Source organism: Haemaphysalis longicornis, unplaced genomic scaffold (assembly GCF_048455015.1).
Source record: "Haemaphysalis longicornis isolate Haplotype H1 unplaced genomic scaffold, Haemaphysalis longicornis Haplotype H1 scaffold_10, whole genome shotgun sequence".
NCBI lineage: Eukaryota > Metazoa > Arthropoda > Arachnida > Ixodida > Ixodidae > Haemaphysalis > Haemaphysalis longicornis.
The window spans coordinates 12,103,899-12,129,894 of record NW_027526204.1 but is presented as its reverse complement, the minus strand read 5'-3'; the positions used below and the strand labels follow the sequence as shown (position 1 = coordinate 12,129,894).

The 25,996-nt window shown below is 49.3% G+C and overlaps 1 protein-coding gene across 4 annotated transcripts in view; it reads right to left on the bottom strand.

Annotated features, from left to right (window-relative positions):
* Nucleotides 1-25,996, bottom strand: part of LOC144158189 (nischarin-like) — a 73,233-nt gene that overhangs the window by 40,858 nt on the left and 6,379 nt on the right. The window contains exons 3-7 of one of the 4 annotated variants that reach the window (XM_077688879.1): nt 23,720-23,902; nt 14,407-14,551; nt 11,854-12,017; nt 3,945-4,154; nt 219-414 (exon numbers count right to left, since the gene is read on the bottom strand). In XM_077688879.1, coding sequence (XP_077545005.1) covers nt 219-414; nt 3,945-4,154; nt 11,854-12,017; nt 14,407-14,551; nt 23,720-23,902 — 898 coding nt within the window. The remainder of the gene's footprint in view (nt 1-218; nt 415-3,944; nt 4,155-11,853; nt 12,018-14,406; nt 14,552-23,719; nt 23,903-25,996) is intronic. The other 3 variants (XM_077688882.1, XM_077688881.1, XM_077688880.1) reach the window with 3 other exon arrangements.

The following is a 25,996-nucleotide window of genomic DNA, read 5'->3' as shown; positions in this document are numbered from 1 at the left end:
ACGCAAATCACAAATTAAGAACAAACCCACGTGATCATTTTTCGCGCACTAATTGTAAATGCACCTATACGAACAATCTGAATGTACACCAATACGTGGTTTATGGCACAAACGTACACTATCGTACTCCTCCTTCATGCACTGCCTCATCTAGAAGCCCTCCTTTCTTCTCAAGCTTGTCAAGTAACCATTTTGAGACAAGGGATGGTCATCATCACCGGCCAGGGAGTGGATGCGGTTGCCGGCCAGCCGCAGGCAGCGCACGTTGCCCAGGCGGGTGTGCAGGGCGAGCAGGTGCCGCAGCCGGTTGTCCGACAGGTCCAGCTCCGACAGGTGCGACAGGCACTCCAGCTGCTCCACCTCCGACACCTCGTTGGCCGCCAGGGACAGCCGCTCCACCGAGCCCAGCAGGCGCTGCGTGGGAGGCCATGAGATTGCCATCAGAATAATTGACAGATGTTGGGAATGGCCAAACTTTTCTGCTAAACACTGCCTGGCATATGGCAATGTGCTGCATCAACAAAAATTCCGCAATAACAACATCCCACAAGTACCAAATTCCTGTAGCAACGAAATATTTTCGAATCCCTCGTGAAGATCCACAGAACTCCATGCATTTCATACCTCGCAGCAACTAAATATTTTTGAAAAGCAAGTCTACATCAACGAAACTCGCTGAAAGTCCCGCTGGCATTCTATCTACCCACTTGAGGCTAACGGTATCCAAAAAGTGCTTAAATGCATTTTTTTTTCCGACTCAAAGTGCGTAAACTGCCACAGTGTGCTTCCACGGCCGCCACCATACTTGTTTTCAAAACAGATTGTGCAGCAGCCGGCCAAGGAGGCAGCCTTGCAGCGACATCTCCAGGGGTTAACACATGGCGACTCATGGCATGGCTTTGGCTTGGCTATGCTAGCCGGCTACCGCTGAACAGCGCGAGTGCGTTCGTTGTGTGTGTGGTGATTGGAATGTTTGCTCTTGATAAGCTGCCACCACCAGCCCCAAAGTTTTTATCGCTACAATATAAGCCAGCCATCCTTGCCCAAGTGCAGGAAGGGAGGATAGCGCTGACGAGTTTGGAACCCCCTGCAGTTTGCTCTACCAATTTGAAAAGCAAGGACGCCACTCTTCAGAGGCGCACGTGCACAAAACAAAACAACGACGGCTGCACCTTTTCGAACGTCAGCAATATGGTGCTCACTTGGTTTTGTGAACAGTACTGGAACAACGAGGTGCCAGCCTCTGACAAAGTTCAATAACAGATGAAGTTGCTCTGTACGCTCGGACATGTTTGGTGCCAAGGACCAACGAGAAAAACATACTGAGACGTGAACCTCTGCGTAGTTTTGGATGCGTTTGACATGACCCGGTCGCCCTTAGGCAAACACAGCGACTAGCAACGAACCCCTTCTAGTAGTGCGAGAGCTCTGCTGTGAAGTTGGTGCGAGATAAGGCTCGCAAAATGATGCAGTCGAACCGGACCACATCGAACACGTTTACATCAAACTATCCTTTATATCGAACTATTCCTGGACACAGTACATTTAACGAGCCACAAGGATTGCGCGGAACGACGACACGAAGAGGAGACAACAGGACGAGCGCAACTAACAACTAATTTATTCAAGCTTGTCTCCTCTTCGTGTCGCCGTTCCGCGCAATCCTCATGGCTTGTCAAGTATCAGACCAACTAGCCCATTAAAATTTCTTGCTGAACAGTACATTTACAACGACAATATATATACTTGCATCGAACTGATATATCGAACGTGACAACTGATATATCGAGAGTTGAGAGAGAGAGACAAACATTTATTGTAGTAATGAGCAGGAGGATGAACGAGAAATGCCACACAAGTGCCCCCCAGTTGGCTTTCCCTCCGGGTGGAGGACAAATTCTGCCGGCACACCCACCAAAGTGCTTTAGCCCAGCTGCTCGTGGCCAGCTGTTTCCCCTCCCTCACCTCGCTCTCCCTATCGTGACTGCACCATCGCGCCGTGTAGGGCGAGCTGTCGACACCCCCCCCTTGCAAAAAATGATCCCAGCCTGCCCACCATGCTTTCTTTTCATTTGTTGTGTTCGCACGTGTTTGCGTCGTTCGCGCTTTGTGGGCTTTTCAGAAGTGCAGATGTGGTGGCCATCACTACCTCGACTAAATAAAGGTGTATTTAGTGGCTCTAGCTAGCGTGAAGCCGCCAAATTTGCCTTCCTCCGTGAAGCTGGCAACCCTAAATTGAGTCGAACTCGGTGAGAAGTCGTACGTCCCCGTCAGGCACGAGATTCCCGAGAAAAACCTTGTCAAAGTAGGTTCTGGGCAGCCATTATTAAAGAAACCACCTGAAATGGCTTCAAATTTTCCCGCTTGTGTGGCGTACTCATGCGGATCGCGACGCAACACCACCGGTGTTGCCAAAGTGTGGAGCGAGCTGTCGGAAATTCCAGACACCGTTGCCAGGTCAACGATTGGAGAGTTTGCGAGTGTGGATGATGGCGTCACAACCACGGGAGAGTTTCAAGGGACTACATTGCCGACATCGTACCGAACGCAAATGAAAGCGGGCGCAATGCGGAAAGCAACAGCGATCCTTTGCCCACAACCTCCGAAGTGACTGGCGCACTCGCACTAGTCCGATGCTTCTTCACAAATGTGAAAGATTGCGGCCTCTGTTTCTACGACCCTCTAGACAATGTGGAGAAGTAAGTACTGTCTCAGGCAGTGAGGTTGTTCAAGCAGAAGAAGATCCAGGACCATTTCTTGTGAAAGTAAGGCAGTTTCATCAGTGGAGTGTTTTTAAAAATGCTATGTGCTTTTATGACGTCCACTTCCTTAGCTTGCATATATCAAATTATACGCTATATCAAAGTGATAGGTGTTTTTTTTTTGCAAGTTCGCTATAACCGGGTTTGACTTTATAACAGACTTTCGGATCAGATCAGAAAAGACTACTATTGTTGCCACAGGTGGGACTGTATTCAGGTCGTCATTCAGAAATAAATTTTTCATTAGCTGGCGATTTTCCTGTTTATGTTTCCTTCTCGTGGCAACAAAATTCCTTCAAAAGTGAATTTTTTGGGTTTCCCCGGCGGTTTCATTGTTGTGAGGCTCAACGGTATTGACTGGGGTACAGTCCCAAATGGGTACAAGAAAGTGAAACACGGTTGTTTCTAACTTGCAGTTTAGCACTTTCATATTAACTAGTGCAATGTCTCCGTCTCCAGGCACACCGTCTCCAGGCACGCACTACAACAAACGTGTTGTTTGTCTCAACCATGGAGTTGTTTGTCTCAACCATGGAGTTCGTCTTAACAATTACGGTACTTTGTCGCGTATAACCCGCACCAAAAATGCGAAAATTTCAGAGGCAAAGTAGCGGTGCGGATAATATGCGGGTTTTTCCCTTTAGTCCCTTTTTCCCGCGGGTTTTTCCCTGCAGCCTCACGGCAATGCGTGTTGTGCCGTGAAGCTCCTACGCAGTGACACTGACTAAGCCTTGCATGGCAGCGATTGCGCAAAGCATACAACTACAAAAAAAAAAACAAGGACGAAAACAAGAAAAAACAAACAACATGGATGGAACCGAAAATGACCTTGTGTACAACACTGAGGACTGAGGCTCAAGTGATAGCTTTAGCGAGAGCAGTGACACTTAGTGAATTGAGACTTCTGCCTTGCAGTCAGTGTATTCTACTTGCTACGTATACGCTTCTCCTGTCTACGTAGTATGTGATGTGTTGCTTGATGTGCTGCAGCCTTTCCTGTATCAACTTTGCGGGCAATACGCGAGAATTTCTTTTTCCTCTTTTCCGGTGGTCTGAAAATGGTGTTTTGGATTATACGCAGGGGCGCGCTATACGCACGAAAATATGGTAACCAGAGCCTGCTGTGACAAGACCACGAGTGCCCGCACTGCCACGCCCCCCTCCCCCCTGCGGCCCACTCACCACGCTGAGGTCTATCCGCCGGAGGCCCGTGTGGCTGAAGCGTGCGGCCTTCACCTGTGGCCAGGCGGCGGCCTGCCAGAGGTCCCCGGCCAGCAGCACGCAGGAGAGGTCGGCCAGGGCCGAGCAGCAGTGCTCCACCGACAGCTCCGACAGCTGCGGACGCACCGTCTCCAGCCCCGACAGCTGGCCTCGCACCTCGCAGCCGTGCAGCTGGCCACAGTGAGAAAGAGAAGCGAGCCCCCAGCTTCACAAACGGTGACGTCAGCAGCAAAGCTGCCTAGCACTTCCTAATCACACGGCTGAGCTTCACAGAACTTTCCAAAGCCAGCAGATCGATTTCTGTTAACGCCAATTCTTTTTCGTCGTGTTCCACTGCTCCCGCCATCTACTGGAACCTTCTGTTACTCTTGGACTTGTAACACTGCCATGAGGGGGCACCGCAAGCAGTTCGTTTTTTTTCACAGCGTATCTTTTTTTTTTCTGTCGCAAAAATCAAGCAGCCATGTATTTTTACTTAAAAGAACAATGCAAATATCCCTTAAGTGTTGATGTCTTACCTCAAATATGCCTAATGCTTTTTTTTGCTCAACAACGTTGACAAGTATAAGCACTTACCAGATTTGGTAGTGTAGATAAGCCTTGCCTATATAAGCGTCTCTACCAAGCATTCTTTAAACTTCCTGCACGTGTGCTTGGCGCTTGCTCTCCTCCTCGCTGGTCTATGCCCTCTCCACACCGCTGCGCCCACATTGACACGCTTCATCACACCTCGACCAAGAACAGCTTTGCTGTTAAAAGGAGGGGGAGCATGGGCGACACACATTGCGTGGACTACACCACTACGGGAGGCGGGGGGACACCACATATCTCCATGTAGCAGAAATGCAACAGTGGGTCTGTTCCTCTTCATCGTCCATTCACCTCCTCCACCACCATCACCTGTGCAAGCGGCACTAGAAACTACCGTATAAACCAGAATATAGGTTGACCCGGTATATAGGTCGACCCCCTACTTTGAGGTGGGAAAAGGTAACAAAAAAAATAATCGGCACAGAAGCGCACACTCAATGTCTATATTTCGACGCCCGTCCGTCACTGCCACCCACTATGCCAGCCGAAGTCACTCATCCGAGCCGTCAGAGTCATCTGAGGATGACTGCTTCTCACTGTCATCTTCAGTGCCGTCGAGCATGTTGCTGATAAAGCACTTCCGAAACGCTCGTGCAACCATGTCGTCGGGCAGCAACTGCCAAGAGGAAGACACCCAGCTTGACACGGTCGCAGAGGATGGTCTTCGCAGCCAGCCCGTAGATTGTCGCCAGCTATCCACTCATTGTACAGTTCGCGGAGCCGGTCCACGGATGGCTTCCGCTGTAACCGGCAGCAATTGTGAGCGAAGTTCCCGAACGAAGTCCGCCACTTTGTTCTCCAACACGGGGTGCACCACTTGACGTCCACGGAATGATCTGTTCCGGGGGTTGCATGCGCACAGCTTAGCTTTCTGGCTCCTCCAGTACCGCACACTTTTCTCCGAAACTCCAAACTGGCGTTGCGCCGCCATATTCCCATTCTGCTCAGCGACTCAATCACCTTCAACTTAAACGCAGCAGTGAACTGGCATCTGCATCCGCGGGTCATCTCGGAGCAGACACGTACAGAAATGCACGCACGCAGGCACGCAAGACGAGTAAAGGATGAAAAATAAAAGAAAAGAGAAAAGCAAATAAAGGCTTGATAGTGAGCGAGAGCAGTCCGACACAAAGGGCAATGGCGACAGACTACGCTTGCACATTGTTGCCAGACAACAATTTACATTTTCCCAATGACCCCTATGTAAGACGAGGGGTGACTTTTGAGCGAATTTTTTTGGAAAAGAAGTCAACCTATATACCGGTTTATCCGGTACACTCACAGACACCATGGGCATTCACCCACAGGCCATGGGCATTCACCCACAGGCATTCACAAAATGCAGACACAAACTTGACAAGTGAATTTCAGTGCACCCTTGATAGATAGAGCATTCCATCATGTATTGCAGAGAGACTTGTCAGGGAGGCATACCTAGCCTACGCAGTTCATTACGAATCAGTGGCCAGTGAGCATGACACAGTGGAAGTCCAATTTATTTTTCAGTTCCTTTCACAAAATAGCGATCCCCGACCATGTGTGCACACAACACACTGCAGTGACTCAGCAGTCCAATGCCACGAAGCGTTATGACGAATGCTGATATAGTGAATTGTTAGATGTACAGCACTGCACTAATAGGTCATAGGTCTCTCATAGCTCTCATAGGTCATGCCGATTGATTGATTGTAGGGTTTAACGCGCCAACGTAACGCAGGCGATGAGGCGCGCCGTAGTGGAGGGCTCCGGATTAATTTTGACCACCTGGGGATCTTTAACGTGCGCCGAAATCTCGTACACACGGGCGTTTTTGCTTTTCGCCTCCATCAGAAAAGCGGCCGCTGCGGCCGGGAATCGAACCCGCGACCTCGTGCTCAGCAGCGCAACATAGGTCATGCCGAACCTTTGATGATGCAAGCTTATGTTATGATGCAAGCAAGCAGAGCTGATGCTTTTCAGTAATGTGGGAATTGTGGAGATCCGCGATCCTGAGCCGATGCGCACGCACTTCTGGTAGACACACGATGCGCTGAGAGATGCGATGCACAATGCACTGGTGCCAGCTGAGACCAGCTGGTGCCAGCTAGGAATTTAAACATTTAAAGCTTAAAAATTTAAAGCCTGGACCAGGCGAAACCAGCTAGGATATGTTCTCCTGGGTTAAAAACGTTTATGGTCTAGCACACATTTTGCATTGGCTCTTTTCAATTCCACTGCTGCAAATGCTGAAGTGGTTATCAGTCAGCAGGTTTGCCTTTCGTTCTATGTATGGCTTTTTCATGTCCGCTTTTATAGCAGCTTGTAGGAACGCGACATGAGCGCGTACCAACACGTCCGGCTTTGCCGCGTTGCTTGTTCCTCAAAGAACTTGCTTGGTGAGGCATTAGCAAGGGGGGCCTGCTTCCTCACCGAAAGAGTGTCTTGTGGCCAGCGAGAGCATGCGGGACGCAAGCTGTGGCGGTTGGTGTTCGGGAAGAAAGGCGACAGGACATGCCTGGCAATCTCCTTCCTTCAAGGATTGGGCAAGAAGAATGCAACAGTGGCCGCCATCAGCATCCAGCGAGGCAAACAAGAGTGCGCTGAGCTGCCCCGGAGATGACTGTTGTCATGGTGAGTCGGTCCTCTCGATTGCCTTAAATTACTCGGGCGAGATAATAGATCCTCGCTCTCAACCGCCTGCCTGCATGCTCTTTCGGTGTTTATTATTCAGCAATAAATGTCAATGAGCAAAAACACTCATCGCTTCCTTTGTTCCGTCAAGCCACGGCCAGCCACGGCTGGCACGGAACAGCGTGCAGCCACAGGGTGGGAGATACTGCATAACCCAGTATATAGGTAGAGTTTTTTCCAAAAAAATCCGCACAAAAGTCACCCCTCGTCTTATATAGCGGTCATTGACAGAATGTAAATTTTTATCTGGTAACAAGGAGCAAGCGTAGCCTGGCAACAAAGCGCAAGCTGCCGTGCGAGCATTTGCGCTTTTGTGTAGTTAGCGTAGTCTGTCGCCATCGCCCTTTGTGTCAGACTGCTCTCTCGCTCGACAAGGCCTTGTAACTTTTCGCTTCAGTGTGTCGAACCGCAAAAAATACGGGTTCGGTTACGGTTCGGGTTCAGGTAAATTTATTTTGTTCCGGTTCAGTTCCGGTTCGACTAATTCTATCCACGAACCGGTTCGCGAACCGGTTCGAAGTGTTGAACCGGTTCGTGAACCGGTTCAGAACTGAATTATTAGCAAGGCGTGAAAAATCAGTTTTGTAGACTTTAAATTCATCAAAACTGAAGTACTTTTTTTCTTCACTCGAACTAGTGGTTTTTTGAAAATGAGCTGCAATACTACTGTCAAATTTGAAAATATTGGCCAGGTGTAACAGAAAATGTACCAGCCTCTTTTTCACCCCCCCTACTGTCATCCTAGAGACTACACAAAGCCGCCGCCAAGAGACATGAGTGTGTTATTTATTGGTGCCCCTTTCTTCGTTTTATTGTATTGCTTAGATGCTAATAATGACTTAAGACATTGCCCATTTTGCTTGAATTACTTCGTTGTTACGTCACTGCTGATGCTGGGTGGCAGTAAATTTGAAAGTTTTTTCGGTGTTTCTGACCACTTCTTGTAAAAACAACTTCCTTAACGAGTCACCAAAGGCAGATCTTTCAAATAAGGCAAGGTAGGGCTTTGTTTTCATGGTCCATTTAGGATCCTTGGCCAAGGATGTGAGATGACGCGGCGGAAAAATATCGCCGACCAGGGTCTGCGGCCCCTTCGTTATCGGGCTTACTGCGACAATCAAGAGCGAATGCTGCCTGCAAAACAATCAACAAAGAAAACTTCCACGTAAAGCGCGCAAACACACGCCCGCGCACACAACATGGCGTTTTATTCGCCTGTGAAGAGCAGCTTTACCTGTACAAGAGACTACCAAAGACGCTAGTGTAAATCAGCGAAACCAAACCTACAGTGCCCAACGCTGGGCACACCTGTCAATTCGAAAGAACACAGTCTCTAGAATTTCGAATAGACACGTATCTTCGCTTACCTCACCCGCCGCGGTGGCTCAGTGGCTAAGACGTCGTGCTGCTAAGCCTCAAAAACGCGGTTTCCATTCCCGGCTGTGGCGGCCGCTTTTCTGATGGAGGCGAAAAGCGAAAACGCCCGTGTGTTCGAGGTTTTGGCGCTCGCTAAAGATCCCCAGGTGTTCAAAATTCATCCGGAGCCTTCCACTGGGCCGCGCCTCATCACCTGTGTAGCGTCGGCGCGTTAAACCTCATAATCAATCAATCTTCTCTTTCCCCGTGCAGTACGTTTAAGAATCTTATTTCTCCGGCCCCTTCGCCCTATTTTCCCCTCTTCCTCGTTTCGTGAGGTTCGCCTCGCTTGTATAAAGCCGATGTCTCGAACCAATAACAAACATATGTGCGTCCCTTTCTTCGTGCGTCCCGTTAGTGGCGCTGTTTTAATTCTTGTGATTATGCATGTACCTAAAAGCCAAAATTTCAACACTCTTTAGCTGCTGTAAATAGGCATAGGCAAATGTAGGGCTTGAACCTTGGCTGGTACACAGTGCAACAATCTCGTGGACTGATTGCACTTGCACTGTCCCAATGAGGGAGAAAGAGAGAGCGACAAACGTTTTATTGAGCCTTTTAAGGCCCCTTGTGGGGGCGTGGTGGCAGGCGCACCGGCGACCGCGGGAAGGGTGAATTCGGTGCTTCAAACATCGTGCAGGCTGCCAAGAGTTTGACATTTCTTCTTCCCAGCCTTGCACCCTGCTTGCTCGACCATCAGCAACATACCATTGCAATTAAGAGCCTTAATTGCTATACTGGTGTGCAGTCGGTTCACCATGTTGTGGCTATGGCGTTGTGCTGCTGAGCCGAAAGACGCGGGTTCGATTTCCGGCCGCGGCGGCCGCTTTTCTGATGGAGGCGAAAAGCGAAAACGCCCGTGTGTACGAGATTTCAGCGCACATTAAAGATCCCCAGGTGGTCAAAATTAATCCTGAGCCCTCCACTGCGGTGCGCCTCATCGCCTGCCTTGCGTGGGCGCATTAACAAACCTCACAATCAATCAAGTAATCAAATTGTCACCATGTTGTGACCGTGATGAGCGTGTTCGGAGCGTTTTGATTCATTGAACGGGTAAAAGTGAGCGAGAGATTGCGAAGTTGATGGCGCGTGAAAGAAAGAAGCCCCTAATGACACTTACCACCCGTTATCAATAACGGGATGGTCGAACCGTTTTGTGGAGAACCGGAAACCGTTATTTCTTTTTTCGGTTCAGTTCCGGTTCGGGTTCAGCCGGCTCAAAAAATAATGGTTCGGGTTCGGGTTCAGTTCCGGCAAAAATACCGGTTCGGTTCCGGTTTTCGGTTCGGTTCCGGTTCGACACCCTGGCTTTTCTCTAGTTTCTCGTCTTTTACTCGTCTTCTGTGTGTGCGCGCATGCATTTCTGTACATGTCTGCTCAGAGACGAGTTGCAGAAATCGACGCCAGTTCGCCGCTGCGTTTAAGCTGAAGGCAATTTAGTTCGCCGAGCAGAATGGAAATATGGCGACGCAACGCCAGTTTGGCATTTGGGAGAAAAGTGTGCGGTACTGGTGGAGCCAGACAGCTAAGCTGTATGCATGCAACCCCAGGAACAGATCGTTCCGTGGACGTCAAGCGGTGCACCCCGAGTTGGAGAACAAAGTGACAGACTTTGTTCGGGAACTTCACTCACGATCGCTGTGGGTTACAGCGGAGGCCATCCGCTGCAAAGCGATCGAACTCGCTCGCCAAGACGGTCTCTCTAGGGAGGAGTTCAAGGGTGCAAAGTCATAGGTCCGCCATTTTATGAAGCGGAAGGGATTTGCTATTCGTCAGCGGACGTCTATCTGCCAGAAACTGCCAGATGCGTATGAAGAGCAACTTTCAGCGATATGTGATTCGTGTGCAGGAGGAAAAAACGTTTCTCCTGGGGCAAACAGGCAATGCAGACAAAACCCCGGTGTGCTTTGTCATGCAGTCATCCAACACGGGGCTAAGGAGGGGAAGTTCACCACAACAGACAGTGAGAAGTCCCACTTCACTGCACTGCTGGCGTGTACAGCCGACGGAAGAAAGGTGCCCCCTTCATTATATTTAAGCGCAAGATGATGCTGAAGGAGTCCTTCCCTCGAGATGTTATCGTCCATGTCAATGAAAAGGGCTACATGGATGGATGAAGCCCTCGTGCTTGAGTAGATTTGCGTTGCTGCGGCTTCCGAGCATGCTTGTTCTGGACGCCTTTCGCGGACACCTGACTGCGGGCGTCAAACAGGCACTCGGCGATGCGAGGACCGACCTCGTAGTGATTCCGGGAGGAATGACCTCCCCCGTTCAGCCGTTGGACGTTGCCCTGAACAAGCCGTTTGAGGACCATCTCCGCAAACTGTACAATGAGTGGATAGCCGGCAACAACGAAAGGACACCTATGGAGGGGCTGCGAAGATCATCCCCTGTGACCGTGTCAAGCTGGGTGTCCTTGTCGTGGCAGTTGCTGCCTGACGACATGGTTGCACGCGCGTTTAGGAAGTGCTCCATCAGCAACACGCTCGACGGCACTGAAGATGACAGTGAGAAGTAGTCATCCTCGGACGACTCTGACAGCTCGGACGAGTGACTTCGGCAGGCATAACGAGTGGCAGTGACGGACGGGCGTAGAAAATAGAGAGATTGTGTGTGGGCTTCTGTGCCGAATTACTTTTTCTTCAATAAGGTACGCATTTGGGCTGGTTGGTTCATGATTATGAGTGAAAAAACAGCGCTAAAAAGACAGGACAAGAAAGGACACAGGACCACGGCACTGACTAACAACCAAAAAAAAAAAAAAATTTTTTTTTTTTTTGGGTTGTTAGTCAGCGCCGTGGTCCTGTGTCCTTTCTTGTCCTGTCTTTTTAATACTTTCTCTTGGTGATCTTTTCCCACTTCAAGGTAGGGGTTGACCTATATACCGTGCCGACCTATACTCATACAGTCGTTTGCTAGCTTGACAAAACAAGAAGACAAAGGCAGATAGTGCCTCTCGTCGCCTGTTTTGGTATTTGTGGGAGAGTACCTACCTACTTTACCACTCTAAATCCCACACAGCAAACAGTGAGTGTGCTAACAGTTCCTGCAACAAATGCTATTGTGCTATAAGGAAGGGTGACTCTAGCTGTGCTCAAAGACCCCTTGCTCCCGATTCCTGCAACCGCTCGCAAGTTCCTCAATAGTGCAGTGCTTTAACTGCGAGAAAGCCCCCCCCCCCTGCCAAGCGTACCGCGAGGGAGTGCAGGCTGCGGAAGGGTGCCAGGTCGAAGGGCAGGCAGCTGGGCCGCACGTTGCTGTCCTCCAGGCACCCCTCGGGGGCCTCCACCCGCAGGTGCCGCAGCTGCGACACAAAGTCCAGCACGTGGCCCAGGTCGCGCCGCTTGTCCTCGCTGCCTGCAACAGCGGGGTTCCACTGGAGGACGCACTGTGGACAGTACTTGCCGTCGCCCCCCCTCTCTCTCTGTCCGCTCCACACTCCCCCGAGCACATCTGAACAACCCTGGCTGTCCTAGCCGTCCTCTGCGACTTGGAACGTAATCGGACATGGGGCCAGCTGGCCACTGGCACTTTTTAGAAGCGAGAAATCTTTTTCCTGGGGAGGGGGTCACTCGTTGAAACAAAACACTAAACTCCTTGAAACAGTATGTTTTGCTAGGGTCAGCCCTCGGGGCCACACAGCCACTTAGGATGCCATCCCCAACCACTCCTGTACTATGCAACTCTCCACAACACGAGTCAGCACCAGCTATGATTACGCAATATCACAATTACGTGAAGTCGGAGTGGTCAAACAATCACATAACTGTGGCAAGTTTTGCTTCAGCACGTGTCTGGGATAACTATCAGTCACAAGCTCAGTACTCCCGATCTAGTCGAATCAGAAACCTGCCGTGGAACAAGAAAAGCAGCTGTAGAAGGATTTATGCAGTTTGCCTTGCCAAGGGTATTGTTGTTGGTTGGCAAACCTGCTCTCATGCCCAGAATTCTTTTTTTTTTTTTCCAACTTGAGTGTCTAAGCATGTTCTTTTAGTCTGTACCGTGCCCACCTGCTTGGAGGTCCGCAGTATGAAATAAATGAAATAAGACACTCCACCTCCCGAATTTCGCTACACTAATTAATACAAAAGAATGCTGAACTGGAAGTTAGAAACAACCGTGTTTCAGTTTCTTCTACTTATTTGGGACTGCACCCCAGTGAACACTCATAAATAAGGTACGCACTCCCAAATTGCACTTTGACGCACACTTGCCACTCATTTCTTAAAATCTGTATTTTAACAGCTCTGCCGTCCAATCACGCAAGCGGGGACTTGGTAGTATAGCAGTAACAGTAGTAATAAACTTAAACTGTGGTAAAGGGGGGGAGAGGTGGGGGAAGGCTCAAACCCCCTTCCTCCTCAGACGACGGCCAGGACTTCTCGTAAATCATTTACATGCTGAATGCCAGCTATTCCTACTCACTTGCACAGATGCACAAATGTGGCACTCACCACGAAACTCAAGCAAGACCACTGATATTTTCCAAGGCAGAGCACTTATAACTGGCAGGGCACAAACACAGGAAATACTCAACGTACAGAACGAGTGAAGCACTTCACGCATTCCGTACGTTAAAAGCGCTCTCCCTTCACATATGTACCGATACCAACTATAGCCCAACATCAAGCCTTACTTGACCAGTAAAACGTCACCTGCCTGAATGCGCGTCTAATACCCCTGCCACATGGCAAATTTAATGTCATTCCCATCGAATGTCATTAATTCGAAACGACATTTGTTTGCTGCCACACGAGAAAATGTAACGATATTTGATCAAAACGACATTAGGGACCGGATGAGTTTGTAGAACCAATTCAACTCTGTTCTGCCAGCAAATGTATTACCTCGACACCAGAGACTCAGTGGGAATGCCCGCCCAAAACAGATTACTAAAGCTTAATTAGCACTATCATATTTTTAATGTGTATAATTTTCGTTCTTTATTTATTCATGTAAAACAAAATGAGCCCAGTTGTAAAAAAGAAAACTGCTAGTCTCGCTACTATGTTTAATCGTGTTCAATAAGTTGCTGCGACTGTGCTTAAAGTGCATTCAAAAGTGCAGTAAGGTCCATGAAGAGAAAATACAACTTTGTTCAACTTTGAAGAGTTAGGCTTAAGGAGCTCACTCAACTCCACGAAAGACGTTTTTTAACCGATAAAAACGCAAGAATTACGTAAGAACTTTCAAATTTCGCACCACAGTGACGTGTTATCAGCGCGAGTGACGTCATATGGATCAGCACTAAAAACATAATTTTCAGTGGGTTAGGCGCACGTTAGTGATCGAGTGATTCGATCAAACATGTGTCCTGGCGATTGATTAGTTCGGCCGCCGTCAATCACCCAAACAAGATTCTGTGACGTTATAGAAAAGTTGCTGGAAACTGGCTAGCAAGTCGCCACAGCTCCATACGTTTTCTTTAACATCTCCATTATTTTGTGGAAGTTTGGGATGAAATCGGTATCATTTTTATCCAAACTTGTATTTTGTCTTCATGGCTCCTTTAAGCTCTTTTCGCTCAGTTTTCGCTAATATTGAAGCGCTTACTAAAATATTTTCTGTACGCAAGTTTTTACGCATTGCAACTGCCATCATTTGCAAATGACATTAATTTTGGCCGTTTAGCAGTGCGTCAAGAAAATGGCATTAAGTCAGATGAATGACGTTCGATGGGAATGACAATGAATTGGTCGTGTGGCAGGAGTGTTAGTGTGAGGGGCAGGAGGTGCGATTCACTCACTGCAGGTGGGCTCGGCGAGCTTGAGCCGCTCCGTGAGGCAGTGCAGCTCCAGCGGGGAGACGGTGAAGCGGGAGTCCGTGGCCAGGATCTGCTCGCCCGTCTCAAACAGCCGCTCCGCCAGGTCCGACACCACCGTGCGCACCTCCTGCGATGGACAGGAAAAAATATGGAAAAGGGTGGGGGGAAGCGTCCAACATCGTCGCCTGTTCCTTTGTCCCAGCTAGAAACAGCACAACAGAGAGTGTCTTGCGACGTCTCGCCCAAATTGACAAGATCTCACCTGTTGACATCTCCACCTGAGAAGGCGCTGAGTCAAGTAACAAAACTGCCCCTTAATTAGCACTTTAGAAGGTTAGAAGGTACGAGTTGTGCACGATAATGTGGTTCACTCATTTTTCCAGTATCGGCAATCGCGAACAAGAAGTTTGAAAAGCAAAAACATTTCCTTTTTTTCCAATGAAAATGTGCGAATGTGTTGCTGATATTACTGCGTGCATAAAAAGCTGCGCTCTCTGGTGCTTTAATCAGTGCAAAACAGCACACTCAAAAATGACTAATTATCTTTAATTATCTTGGGAACTAATTGACTAACTGAAAAAATATGGCCACATTTTAAATCAGTAGAGAAAAAGCAGCAAGACTGACAAATTTCACAAAGTTTGCTTAAAAATTAAAAACGTTTTTTTAAGAGCAGTGTCCCCCCTCAACGTGCTTGTATGACATTAGTACCTAACATTTGTGTAGCCACTTACTACATTACGTCTCATTTCTTGCATTTCGGCAGCTTGGTACGTGGCCGGTTTCTCTTCCGCTCATGCGGTCAGCTCCACAGTATTTACAAGACCTCCAATGCTTCTTCAATATTGACCATTCATTGTCTGCAGCATGGTTGTCATATAATTTGTCAGGCTGGTTGTCAGGCTGAAGCTATCCCGCCAATTGTCCACGAGTAGTACGCATGACTGTGGCAATAAGCAGGGCCAACTGTAGTTTTAAGCGATATGCAATATTTCACGACAATGGACTGAAAACTCTGATTGAAAAAAAAAAAAAAGCAAAAAAACATCGCTATGTCCCTGCTTGCTGCAATATCAATTATGATGAAAGATTGTAGCTTGTTCTGCCGCTTCCAAACAACGCCCCGATCCGTGAACTCGTTTGTCAATGTCGTATTTCACAGATGTTCTACCTGATAACACAAATTCACTTCCAACGTTCCGTTCTAGCAGACGATAACAATGCAATGCCCACCTTGCTGTGTGGTGCAAATAGCGTGACAAAGCCTTCAAACAAGAGCAATTGTGCACAATGAATTGTTTTATTGCGCGGATAACTCTAAGGGCCCTTTACGATGAGTTGGCCTCCAGCTAGCTTTGTTTCTTTTCGGCATTCCCTTCCAGCTGCACCTCCAACCACTTCACTTTCCTCCGATGCTATTAACCAATCGTGTGCCGCTGCATAGGTGAAACTTCTTTCTGCAACATACAAGCCACCAGTTCAGTTCTACCCAGCATTTTTCACATTTTGAATACGATAATGTAATCTGCACCAGTAGTGCAAATGCACAACTGGATGTTATGTGGCTTCTGTGGACACTGGTTAGCCTACCATAGAACAAGCTGTGGGCCCAGTACTGCCTAGAATGAAATTGCCTGTAACATAAACGGTACTGGTTATATCGTGGTGCTTGTTAGGGGAGGTCTAGCGGGGATGCTAGCGTGTTATTTAGACGTTTTTTCAAACTACAAAACCATGACTGCAGTTTCAAAAAATAGTTCCACAATAGCAGCCAATTTCAAGAACACCTGACACAGACATACCCGACAGCAATGAAACGGTCAGGGTTAGTTGGCATGTGTTTAGGAGAAACTTTGCACTTACAAAAATTAAAATGGCAAGGATGGATGCACGCACATGGATGCACACCTGTTGTGAATCATCTCGTCCCGTACTGTGCAATTTTTTTTTAAGCCCAAAGTTAATTTGAAGGAGACACGTTTGTTTCTACAAGCAGTGTGCATTTAAACCGCAGTTACTAAAAAACACTTCAGATGTCGCACGTGCACACAGCCTTGGTTTTGCACGTGTTGCGGTTGCAGGCATCTATCACTGTATCCTACCAAAGGGAGTCATTTTTTCTTCTCTCTAACCTTGGCAGCCATCTTATAATGCGACTGCCAGTTTTGCTTTTTTAGTCACGTTGACCTACAGTCGTATAATTCAGTTGCTGCATTTGTGATCTCTGGCTTGTTGCCATGATCCCGAGTCAAAATTAAATTTGGTCCTTCACACGATAACCAAAATTTCAAGTTCGGCTCACACCTCCAATTTATACGTAAATTCTTTTGAGAAAATTGGTGCTGCTGCAGCAGCCAATTCTTAAGTTGAAATTTTTTAGCCCATCCGATTGAAGTAAAGTTTGCTCACCTGAACTGATGCGTGTACGCACTGGGCGACATGCTGCGTCAATGGGGGATTTGATCGATTGATTTGATCGATTATGGGGTTCAACGTGCTGATGCTACACAAGGCGATAAGGTGCGTTGTATTGGAGGGCTGCAGAATAATTTTGACCACCTGGGGATCTTTAACTTGTGCCGAAATCTTGAAGTCTGCTTTTCGCCTAATTGGAGTTTCGAAACGGTTCGCAATGCTCCCCCAGGAAAGGTAAATTTAAGCAATAAACCGTGCAACCACATTTCCGCACACACGACCCACACCAATTGTTGACGCATCTGAAGGGTGCGATGCGGGTGGTATGCAATTTCATCCCAAAAGTGCAACCTCAGTTCAATGTGCACTGTGCAGTGACACATGCGTGGTCACAGCCTTCACTGCAAACTCTCCTCCGCTTTTAATTACCCTACTCATTGTCAAAAGCAAGAAAGAAAGTGAAGCTTTGCACGTCTGCCTCGGGTGCAGCATTATCCCAACTCTACCTCAGGGGTGCTCGCTGTTCCAAGGTCAGGTGCTGATAAGCGGAAGCGAAAGTTGAAAAGGATAAGATAGCTGGCCTCCTCCCCTTGACGCCAAGCGAGACACGAGCTTCTCACAATGCAGCAGCTATCTACAAGCTTGGCAGATAAGCTGCGTCGTACAGCATAATGATTTTGGTCGCACTTTTTTTATTGAAAGGGACAAGTAACGGTCGCTTTTATAAAAGGGTACAAAATAAGTCTGGTCACCACCGACATGTTCATTACACGAGTAGGCATGGAGCGCATAATACATGGTACTTTTTTTAGGGGTTAAGCCCCTTAAGGGCTCGGGCTTATGGCGTCTAATGTCGTCAAAGTCATCTCATGTAGTCACGATACTAAAACCAGGGTTCGTACAGAATTCGAAAACAAGAATTCAAGAATATTCAAGGACTTTCAAGGCCCTGCCAAGGCATTTTCAAGGCTGCTGGAGAGCACGTGTACTAACGTTTCAGCACTGCTTTCACGCGCTAACTGCTTCTTTGTATCTCAAAAAAGTGACCTCAGGAAACATCTCTTTGGAAGAGCTCCACCGTTTGGAAGTGTACAAGTTTACCCCCCCCCCCAAGTAATACTGTTCCGTTGCAAGAAGTGTAGCAGGCGAAGTTGGGGCAAGGACAAACAGATTTATTTAGGCGAACTTGTGCCTGTAGAAAGAAAGCCACCAAAAAGACGTGGAGTCACACGAAGCGCTGATCAGCCAAATCAGCGTTCCAAAGCACGAGCCGTTCCACGAACTCTCCGGCACGCGCCACGTGGATGAGCCTTTCGTCGTCGTCGTCTTCGTGGCTCCGTCTCATAGCAGACGCACTCGTGACATTTGCCCCCCTCTTTAAAGGGCATCGTCCCGATGCTCAGGGTTGTAGCTACACGTAGAAAATGGTAGAAAATGGGCACAGTCCCTGAGTGTGACGGCGTGAACGTCGGCTCATCTTGAATAATAGGGTTTCATGCGCACCACGTGAACGGTTTCAGGCTGAAGTTTACGACGTCCTGCGGGTACAGTGCTGACCGGGATAACTTCATACGTAACGTCACTCAGCCGGCGCAGAACTTTGTATGGCCCAAAGTACCGTCTAAGCAGCTTTTCTGAGAGCCCTCGGCGACGAACAGGACTCCACACCCACACACGGTCACCATGTTGGAAGTCCGCGTGCCTGTGGCGGAGATTGTAGCGGTTGGTGTCATGGCGCTGCTGATTGCTGGTGCGCACGCGAGCAAGTTGCCGTGCCTCTTCCGCTCGCCGTGTAAACTCTTCCGTGTCGACATGGTCGTCGCTATCGGCATGTGGTAGCATAGCGTCCAACATGGTCGACACTTCGCGACCGTAGAGTAACCTAAAGGGCGACATTCGTGTCGTCTCCTGTCGCGCCGTGTTGTATCCGAAAGTTACGTACGGCAGAATGGCATCCCAGGTTTTATGCTCGACATCGACGTACATGCAGAGCATGTCCGCGATCGTTTTGTTCATGCGCTCCGTCAAACCGTTGGTCTGCGGATGGTATGCGGTTGTCTTCCTATGGGAAGTCCCGCTGAGCGTCATGACAGCTTCCATGAGCTGCGCCGTGAAGGCTGTTCCGCGGTCTGTGATTAAAATCGATGGAGCGCCGTGTCTGAGCACGATGTTTTCGAGGAAGAAGTGGGCCACTTCTGCAGCTGTTCCTCGTTGTAAGGGCCTTGTCTCGGCGTAGCGGGTGAGGTAGTCGGTTGCGACCACTACGAATTTGTTCCCGGAAGATGAAAGTGGGAAAGGTCCCAAAAGGTCCATTCCAACTTGTTCAAAGGGTTTTTCAGGAATCTGAACTGGTTGAAGCAAACCGGCTGGTCGTCCCGGTGGCGGTTTCCGTCGTTGACAATCACGGCAGGTACGGACATAATGTCTAACGGTGACGGAAAGCCTTGGCCAATAATATTTCTCCTGGATTCGGGCCAACGTGCGAGTGAAGCCTAGATGACCCGCGGTGGGTTCGTCATGACACGCTTGTAATATTTCATTACGTAGCGTTGCGGGGACGACTAGGAGGTGGGCATTGCCATTAGGGGTGAAGTTCCTCTTGAAGAGCACATTGTTCCGCAACGAGAAGGATGACAACCCTCTTGTGAAGGCTTGTGGAACACTACTTGTCTGTCCCTCCAAAAAGTCGATGAGTGGCCGCAGTTCTGGGTCTTCGCGCTGCTTCTGGGACATGGTGGTCGCGTTCACAGCTCCCAAGAACGGAATGTCGTATTCTTCATCGTCTGCAGGCGTTACTGGAGCTCGGGAGAGACAGTCCACATCGGAGTGCTGTCGTCCAGATTTATAAACGACGGTTATGTCGAATTCTTGGAGCCTCAGGCTCCAGCGCGCAAGGCGCCCCGAAGGGTTTCTAAGGCTCGTCAACCAGCATAGTGAATGATGGTCGCTTACGACTTGAAACGGCCGTCCATACAGGTAAGGTCGAAATTTCAACACCGCCCATACAACCGCAAGGCATTCTTTTTCAGTTGCCGAGTAGTTCGACTCCGCACGGGAGAGCGTCCTGCTTGCGAAAGCAAGAACCTTTTCGGCACCATCTTGCTTTTGTACTAAAACTGCTCCTAATCCGATATTGCTTGCGTCCGTGTGGATGCTGGTCGCTGCGTCTTCGTCAAAATGGGCTAAAACCGGCGGTGTTTGCATGCGCTGCTTCAGCTCATTAAATGCCGTTTGCTGTTCCTTGTTCCACACAAATGGGGTATCATCTCGGGTTAGGCAGGTTAACGGGGCTGCAATGTGAGAAAAGGCTGGAATAAATCGGCGGTAATACGAGCAGAGCCCCAAAAAGCGGCGTACGCCTTTTTTGTCCGTAGGTTTCGGGAAATCGGCGACAGCTGCAATTTTGTCAGGGTCTGGCTGTACTCCTTCGTGGCTAACGACGTGGCCTAAAAAGCGGAGCTTCTCGTAACCGAAATGGCACTTCTCCGGCTTGAGTGTGAGTCCGGCGGAACGTAATGCCTGGAGGACCAAGCAAAGTCTTTCCAAGTGCTCCTCGAAAGTGGCGGAAAAGACAACAACGTCATCGAGGTACACAAGGCACGTTTGCCATTTCAGGCCGGTCAAGACAGTGTCCATGAGACGTTGAAATGTTGCTGGAGCTGAGCATAAACCAAAAGGGAGAACCTTAAATTCATAAAGTCCATCCGGCGTCACAAATGCAGTTTTCTCCCGGTCCCGCTCATCGACCTCGATCTGCCAGTAACCACTCCTGAGATCCATCGACGAAAAATACCGTGCGTGGCGCAGTCTGTCAAGGGAGTCGTCGATTCGCGGTAGCGGGTACACATCCTTCTTGGTGACTTGGTTTAGCTTGCGGTAGTCGACACAGAAGCGCAGACTACCATCTTTCTTCCGCACCAAAACAACAGGAGAAGCCCAGGGGCTTTGCGATGGCTGTATCACATCGTCCTCCAGCATTTGTTTTACCTGGTCCCGTATAGCGTCTCGTTCCTTGGGAGAGACACGATACGGGTTTTGGCGAACAGGTCTCCCATCCTCCATGGTAATGATCCGATGCTTCGTAAGGGGCGTTTGTCGTACCTTGGTTGTAGAAGAGAAGCAATCAATAAACTGTTGTAATAGTTCCAGCAGGCATTGTTGCTTCGTGGCTGGTAGATCAGGGCATATGTCGAAGACGGAGGGTTCACCGCCACCTGGCGCTGTTTCGGCCTGTAAGGCTAGACATCCGAAGTTTTCTTCAATGTTCTCAAAGCGTGCTACGGCGGTTCCTTTGGAGATTTGCTGGCGTTCGTTGCTGAAGTTTGTAAGAAGTACTTCGGTGCAATTATCATTTAGGTGCACTACTCCTCGTGCGATCGAGATGCCACGGGTAAAAAGAAGGTCACTTGTTGCTTCAGCTATCCCTTCACCACACCACGAACCCTCGCACTTCACGGAAACCAAGGCGCATGACCTCGGTGGCAAGACGACGTCTTCATCAACGATACGCAAGGTCGACGAGCATTGTTCGTAATCGAGGTCTCGAGCCGTGACGTCGTTGGAGAATGTGACTAGGCGCTCTGGGATATTGATAATGGCGTGATATTCTCGCAGAAAGTCCATTCCCAAGATAAGGTCTTTACAGCACTGGGGAAGGATGACGAAAGTGCCGACAAAATTCGCCTTACTTATACGGATTCTCGCAGTACACTTGCCCGTCGGCGTCATTACATCGCCGCCCGCGGATCGAATCTGTGGCCCAGTCCACGGCGTTTTGACTTTTCTGAGCTTGTCTGCGAGTCCTTGGCTCATTATCGAAAAATCTGCGCCAGTGTCCACCAGAGCAGTTACTTCCTGCCCGTCGATTAAAACAGAAAGATCGGCGCTCACCACTTCATCGGCGCATTCTTCCGCCGTACGCCTATCGACCGCCGGCGACATTGGAGGGTCTTCGCAGCTCCCATCGACAGCAACCTTGCCTCCATAGGTTGCCGGTTCTAGTTTCCCCGGTGGGGACTTGGAGACCTCCCCCTTGACGCATCCTGAGAGCTCCGACGATTGAACGAAGTGTTCAAGCGAGCTGGCGAGGGCGAGCGTGGTCGCTGTCTCACAGACTGCTCTTGCCTCGGCGCGAGATAGGCGTCAATTTCAGGTGGTCGTTCCCCGAAACGAGGAGGGCGACGAGCGGCGGGTGAAAAACCGGCAAGTCCAATCTCGCGGTATGGGCAGCGACGGTACACGTGACCCGCCTCGCCGCAGTGGTAGCATAGCGGTGTTTGGTCTGCCGTGCGCCATACGTTGGTCTTGCGTATCGGTGGCTGGAAGATTGGCTCAGTGCGGGACCATGTCCCAGAAGGCGGCTTTCGTTGCGTTGGGAAAGATGGCCGTGCAGACGAAGGACGACCCAGGGCATTCGCATAGCTCACTTGTAAAATTTCTTGGCTGGGTTCGGGTGGGGCAATCGCTTGACGAATCTCTTCGCGGACGACCTCAGCGATGGTAGCAATGGCTGGCTGCGAGGAAGTCGTGGTAAGCTTTCTCAGTTCTTCTTGGACGATGCTCCGGACGAGGTCACGCAGCGAATTTTCGTTGGCTGGGGAAATAAAGGCGGCGTGCGCCGAAGTTGCATTGTCCATTCGGTTGTATTGGCGGCAACGATCCCGCAGAGCTCGTTCGATGGCGGTAGCTTCTTTTATAAACTGCGGCACAGTCTGTGGCGGGTTTCGCACGAGTCCGGCAAAGAGCTGCTCCTTCACTCCGTGCATAAGGTACCGGAGCTTTTTCGGCTCGGACATGTCGGGATCGGCTCGGCGAAAAAGACGCGCCATGTCCTCAGCGAACATTGCCACACTTTCGTTTGGCTTCTGCACGCGCGATTCAAGGAGCTGCAATGCGTTGTCCCGACGATCTGCGTTTGGGAATGCCTCGCGAATGTTGTGGCAAAAGTCGTCCCACGTTCGAAGGCTCGCTTCATGGTTCTCAAACCATACACGGGCACCGTCCTCTAGCGAGTAGTAGACGTTTCTTAGTTTGTGGACGGCATTCCAGAGGTTGCATGAAGCAACTCGTTCGTACTGGTCTAGCCAGTCGTCGACGTCTTCGTACACTTCGCCATGGAAGCTGGGTGGCTGCCGAGGTTGTTGGAAAATCACCTGTGAGTTGTTGGACTCCATGGTTTGCGTTTCGCGAGCTTGACGCGACTGAGCGTTCCCAGGCATGAGGCCGAATTCAGGGGTTAGGCCCAGAAGGCGACGGCTGCTGCGATGGACAGGCGTGTCGATGAGAAGAGGACTGACGGGGCTAAACCCACCCCCAAGCTGGCTTTAAATTGTAAAATGCATGTTTTTGATGGGGAGGTTGCAGGGTCACATTGATATAAGCCCCGAAAACCCGGTCATGTAATCGGGTCTCCTCTTTGTCACCCAAAGAAACCGAGGGTTTTCAAGGAGAAAGAAAAAATTCCATGCTTTCAAGGCCCTCGAAAACTCAATTTTCAATTTTAAGGGTTTTCAAGGCTTCCAAGGACCTGTACGAACCCTGTAAGACACCGGTACACTCGTTTACGCCTTGCGCTAGAATGCTTTGTAACGCGTACTAAAAAAATAATGGGACAGTCGTTTACGCGTTGCACTAGAACACTTTGTGCTTAAAGCAACGAGACTTTTGCAGCAGAACTGTATACCTGTACCCCCCAACGATTTCATCTCCGTTGGCAAAAACGCCACGATTACACTTAAAAGCTGCATGCTTCACCCCTCCCCACGTTTCCCGTAGTGGAAGCCTGCGATTTGTATCGAGACTGAACGGAGGTGCACTGCGCACGCGGTTGTGCGGAGGGAGCATTTGGGGTGCAACATCTCAAAGAAAGAGCTGCGCTCACGAATTGGTGGAAGAGCAGGAAGCGTGCGAGCGGCAGGGGCAGCCCGTCGGCGAAGTGGTGGACGAGGGTGACCAGGTAGTGCTCCAGCTCGGCCTGCCGCTGCTGCACAAAGCTGGCCGCCTGCCGCCCCAGGAGCTTTCCCGGGGGAAGCAGCGTGCGCTCCACGTGGTGGCTGCGCCGCAGCTGCGGTCACGGGGAGAGGGAGGGGGGACGAAAATGGGAGGCTGAGGTAGACAAATGTTGGCAAAAGAGAATAGTCTCCTCCCTTCCCTCTTAATCCTGCTGTGATGAATGCAATAGAGGTTTGCCCAATTCCTGACGTGTTCTACTCGAGGGACATCTGTTGGGACATTTTGTCTGCACTGTGCTTAGAGCAGCTGGAGCTGACATCTCTTGTTTTATACTGTTTGCTTTCACCTCTCTGCACACTGTTTTCAACCTGTCTCTTTTCTTTTTATCTGCTATTGTAGAAGCTAGTCCAGAGTGCGGTACAAAATGTGATCTGGTCGGGAGGACGACGGCAGAGAAGCAAAGAGCCACCACATGGGCAGCGGGATTGAGACATGACCATCGCCATCAGCATTGCACTGGCAACTTGAAGGTTGCCAATAAACCAATGTTCCACTAACGTACATCTGCCTCCTGGTGTCGATTCTTCTTTAAAGGAACGTCATCAGATATGCAATCCCACGTTGCCTCAAATATGGCCGACGTTTCCTTTGGGCTGAATTGTATGGGCCACGGCACCAGTTTTTAGTAGCCTGAAATGGCTTTGCCTACACATGCATTATGTCCCGGCATTCTTTCAATTGTTTTTTAGCCAAGGAACAGAAAGACAGGCAGGCCAAAACTTTCACGCTTGAGTACCCTAAGACAGACTATCATCTTTAAAAACTAGCAGCAGTCGGTGGCCAGGCAAGGTGAAACAGAGATGTCACGTGACGAACCCATGCATCGAGCCCAGTCCCTTTTCTCTTTCTCCCGCCCACTTTGTTGCAGAGCACTGGTGTGAACCGTGGTACTGTTGATTTTATCGAAGACAGGGACCACAAGACAGACTTGTGCTTGAATGAAGTTGTGAAAGCAAATAAGGACAATGACGGTGCAGCAAGCACAGTAGAGAGCCTGCCTTAAATGTAGTTAGAGCTTCCAAGAGCTCATATGCGCATTGTTCAGACAGCCATTGGCCCACACATACACAAAGAAGGCTGAAGCAGCAACTGCCAATGCCTAAAGCTAGACTCGCTGAGAGTTCACAACTACCCACAAGGGGACAATCATCACTGCTCGTGCAAACAGCAGATGATGTTTCGACAAGCAGTCGCGTGTCCCACCACTGCTTGTGTTAGCCAAAGGGCAGGATGACAGGATACCCCTGTTTTTAAGGGGACAAATAAAACGACTCAAAGTAAGCACGGAAAAATCAGATTAACCAACGTACTCTTTATAGCTCAGCTGCACCTCTGAAACCGGGTGGGAAAAAAACAATAAAAATCAAATTAACACGAATCAAAAACACAATCTCTCCCCTTCTGGACGCACACTCTATGCCCCAACACTACGTGGAACTGCAAGCCAGGTGGCAGGTAGGCAGCTCATATCATTGAAGAAAAGTAAGCAGTCGAGCCATTTTCACAGCCCAGTACCACATTCCTAAATGCACCTCAGATAAACGAAGGAAAACGTCGAACAACAACACTTCCGAGTCAAAATTCGAGCCACAAACATCTGTCTACCAGCCGCACAAACTCAATTTTTCCTTGTCACGCAGCTGGACAAAGGAATCTGCCCTGGCTTCTAGCAGTTACTGTTTCGCCACTTTGGGGTGTGTCTACAATTACGACATGGGGACAGGATGCCTAAATCAAACAGCAAAGAAAAACTGCCAGAACAACCACACCCTTTCGAAAGCACAAGCACTAAATTGTAGTCATCTTAGGTTTATTTGCGAACGCCAAGAACTAATAATCAGCCCTTTCACAACTTGAGTTGTATTGTGTTTAGCTCTCACATGAGTATTTTAGGCCCTCCAGAAGACTTTTTATCTCCAATTTCTTTTCCACTGTTTTACACTACCTTCACACAACTACTTTCAGGGGACAAAAAAAAAATTGGCACAGCTTCTACTAGTGCTGCAAGGCAGGAGAAACAGCGGAGCTGGGTTTTTTCTTTTTTTTGCATTTCAGTAGCCCAAGAAAGACTATTACCTTTAAAATGGTTTAGTAAGAGGTAAGCACACGCATGCGCCCCTTGTGCTCACACTCGAGCGGGTGCGAA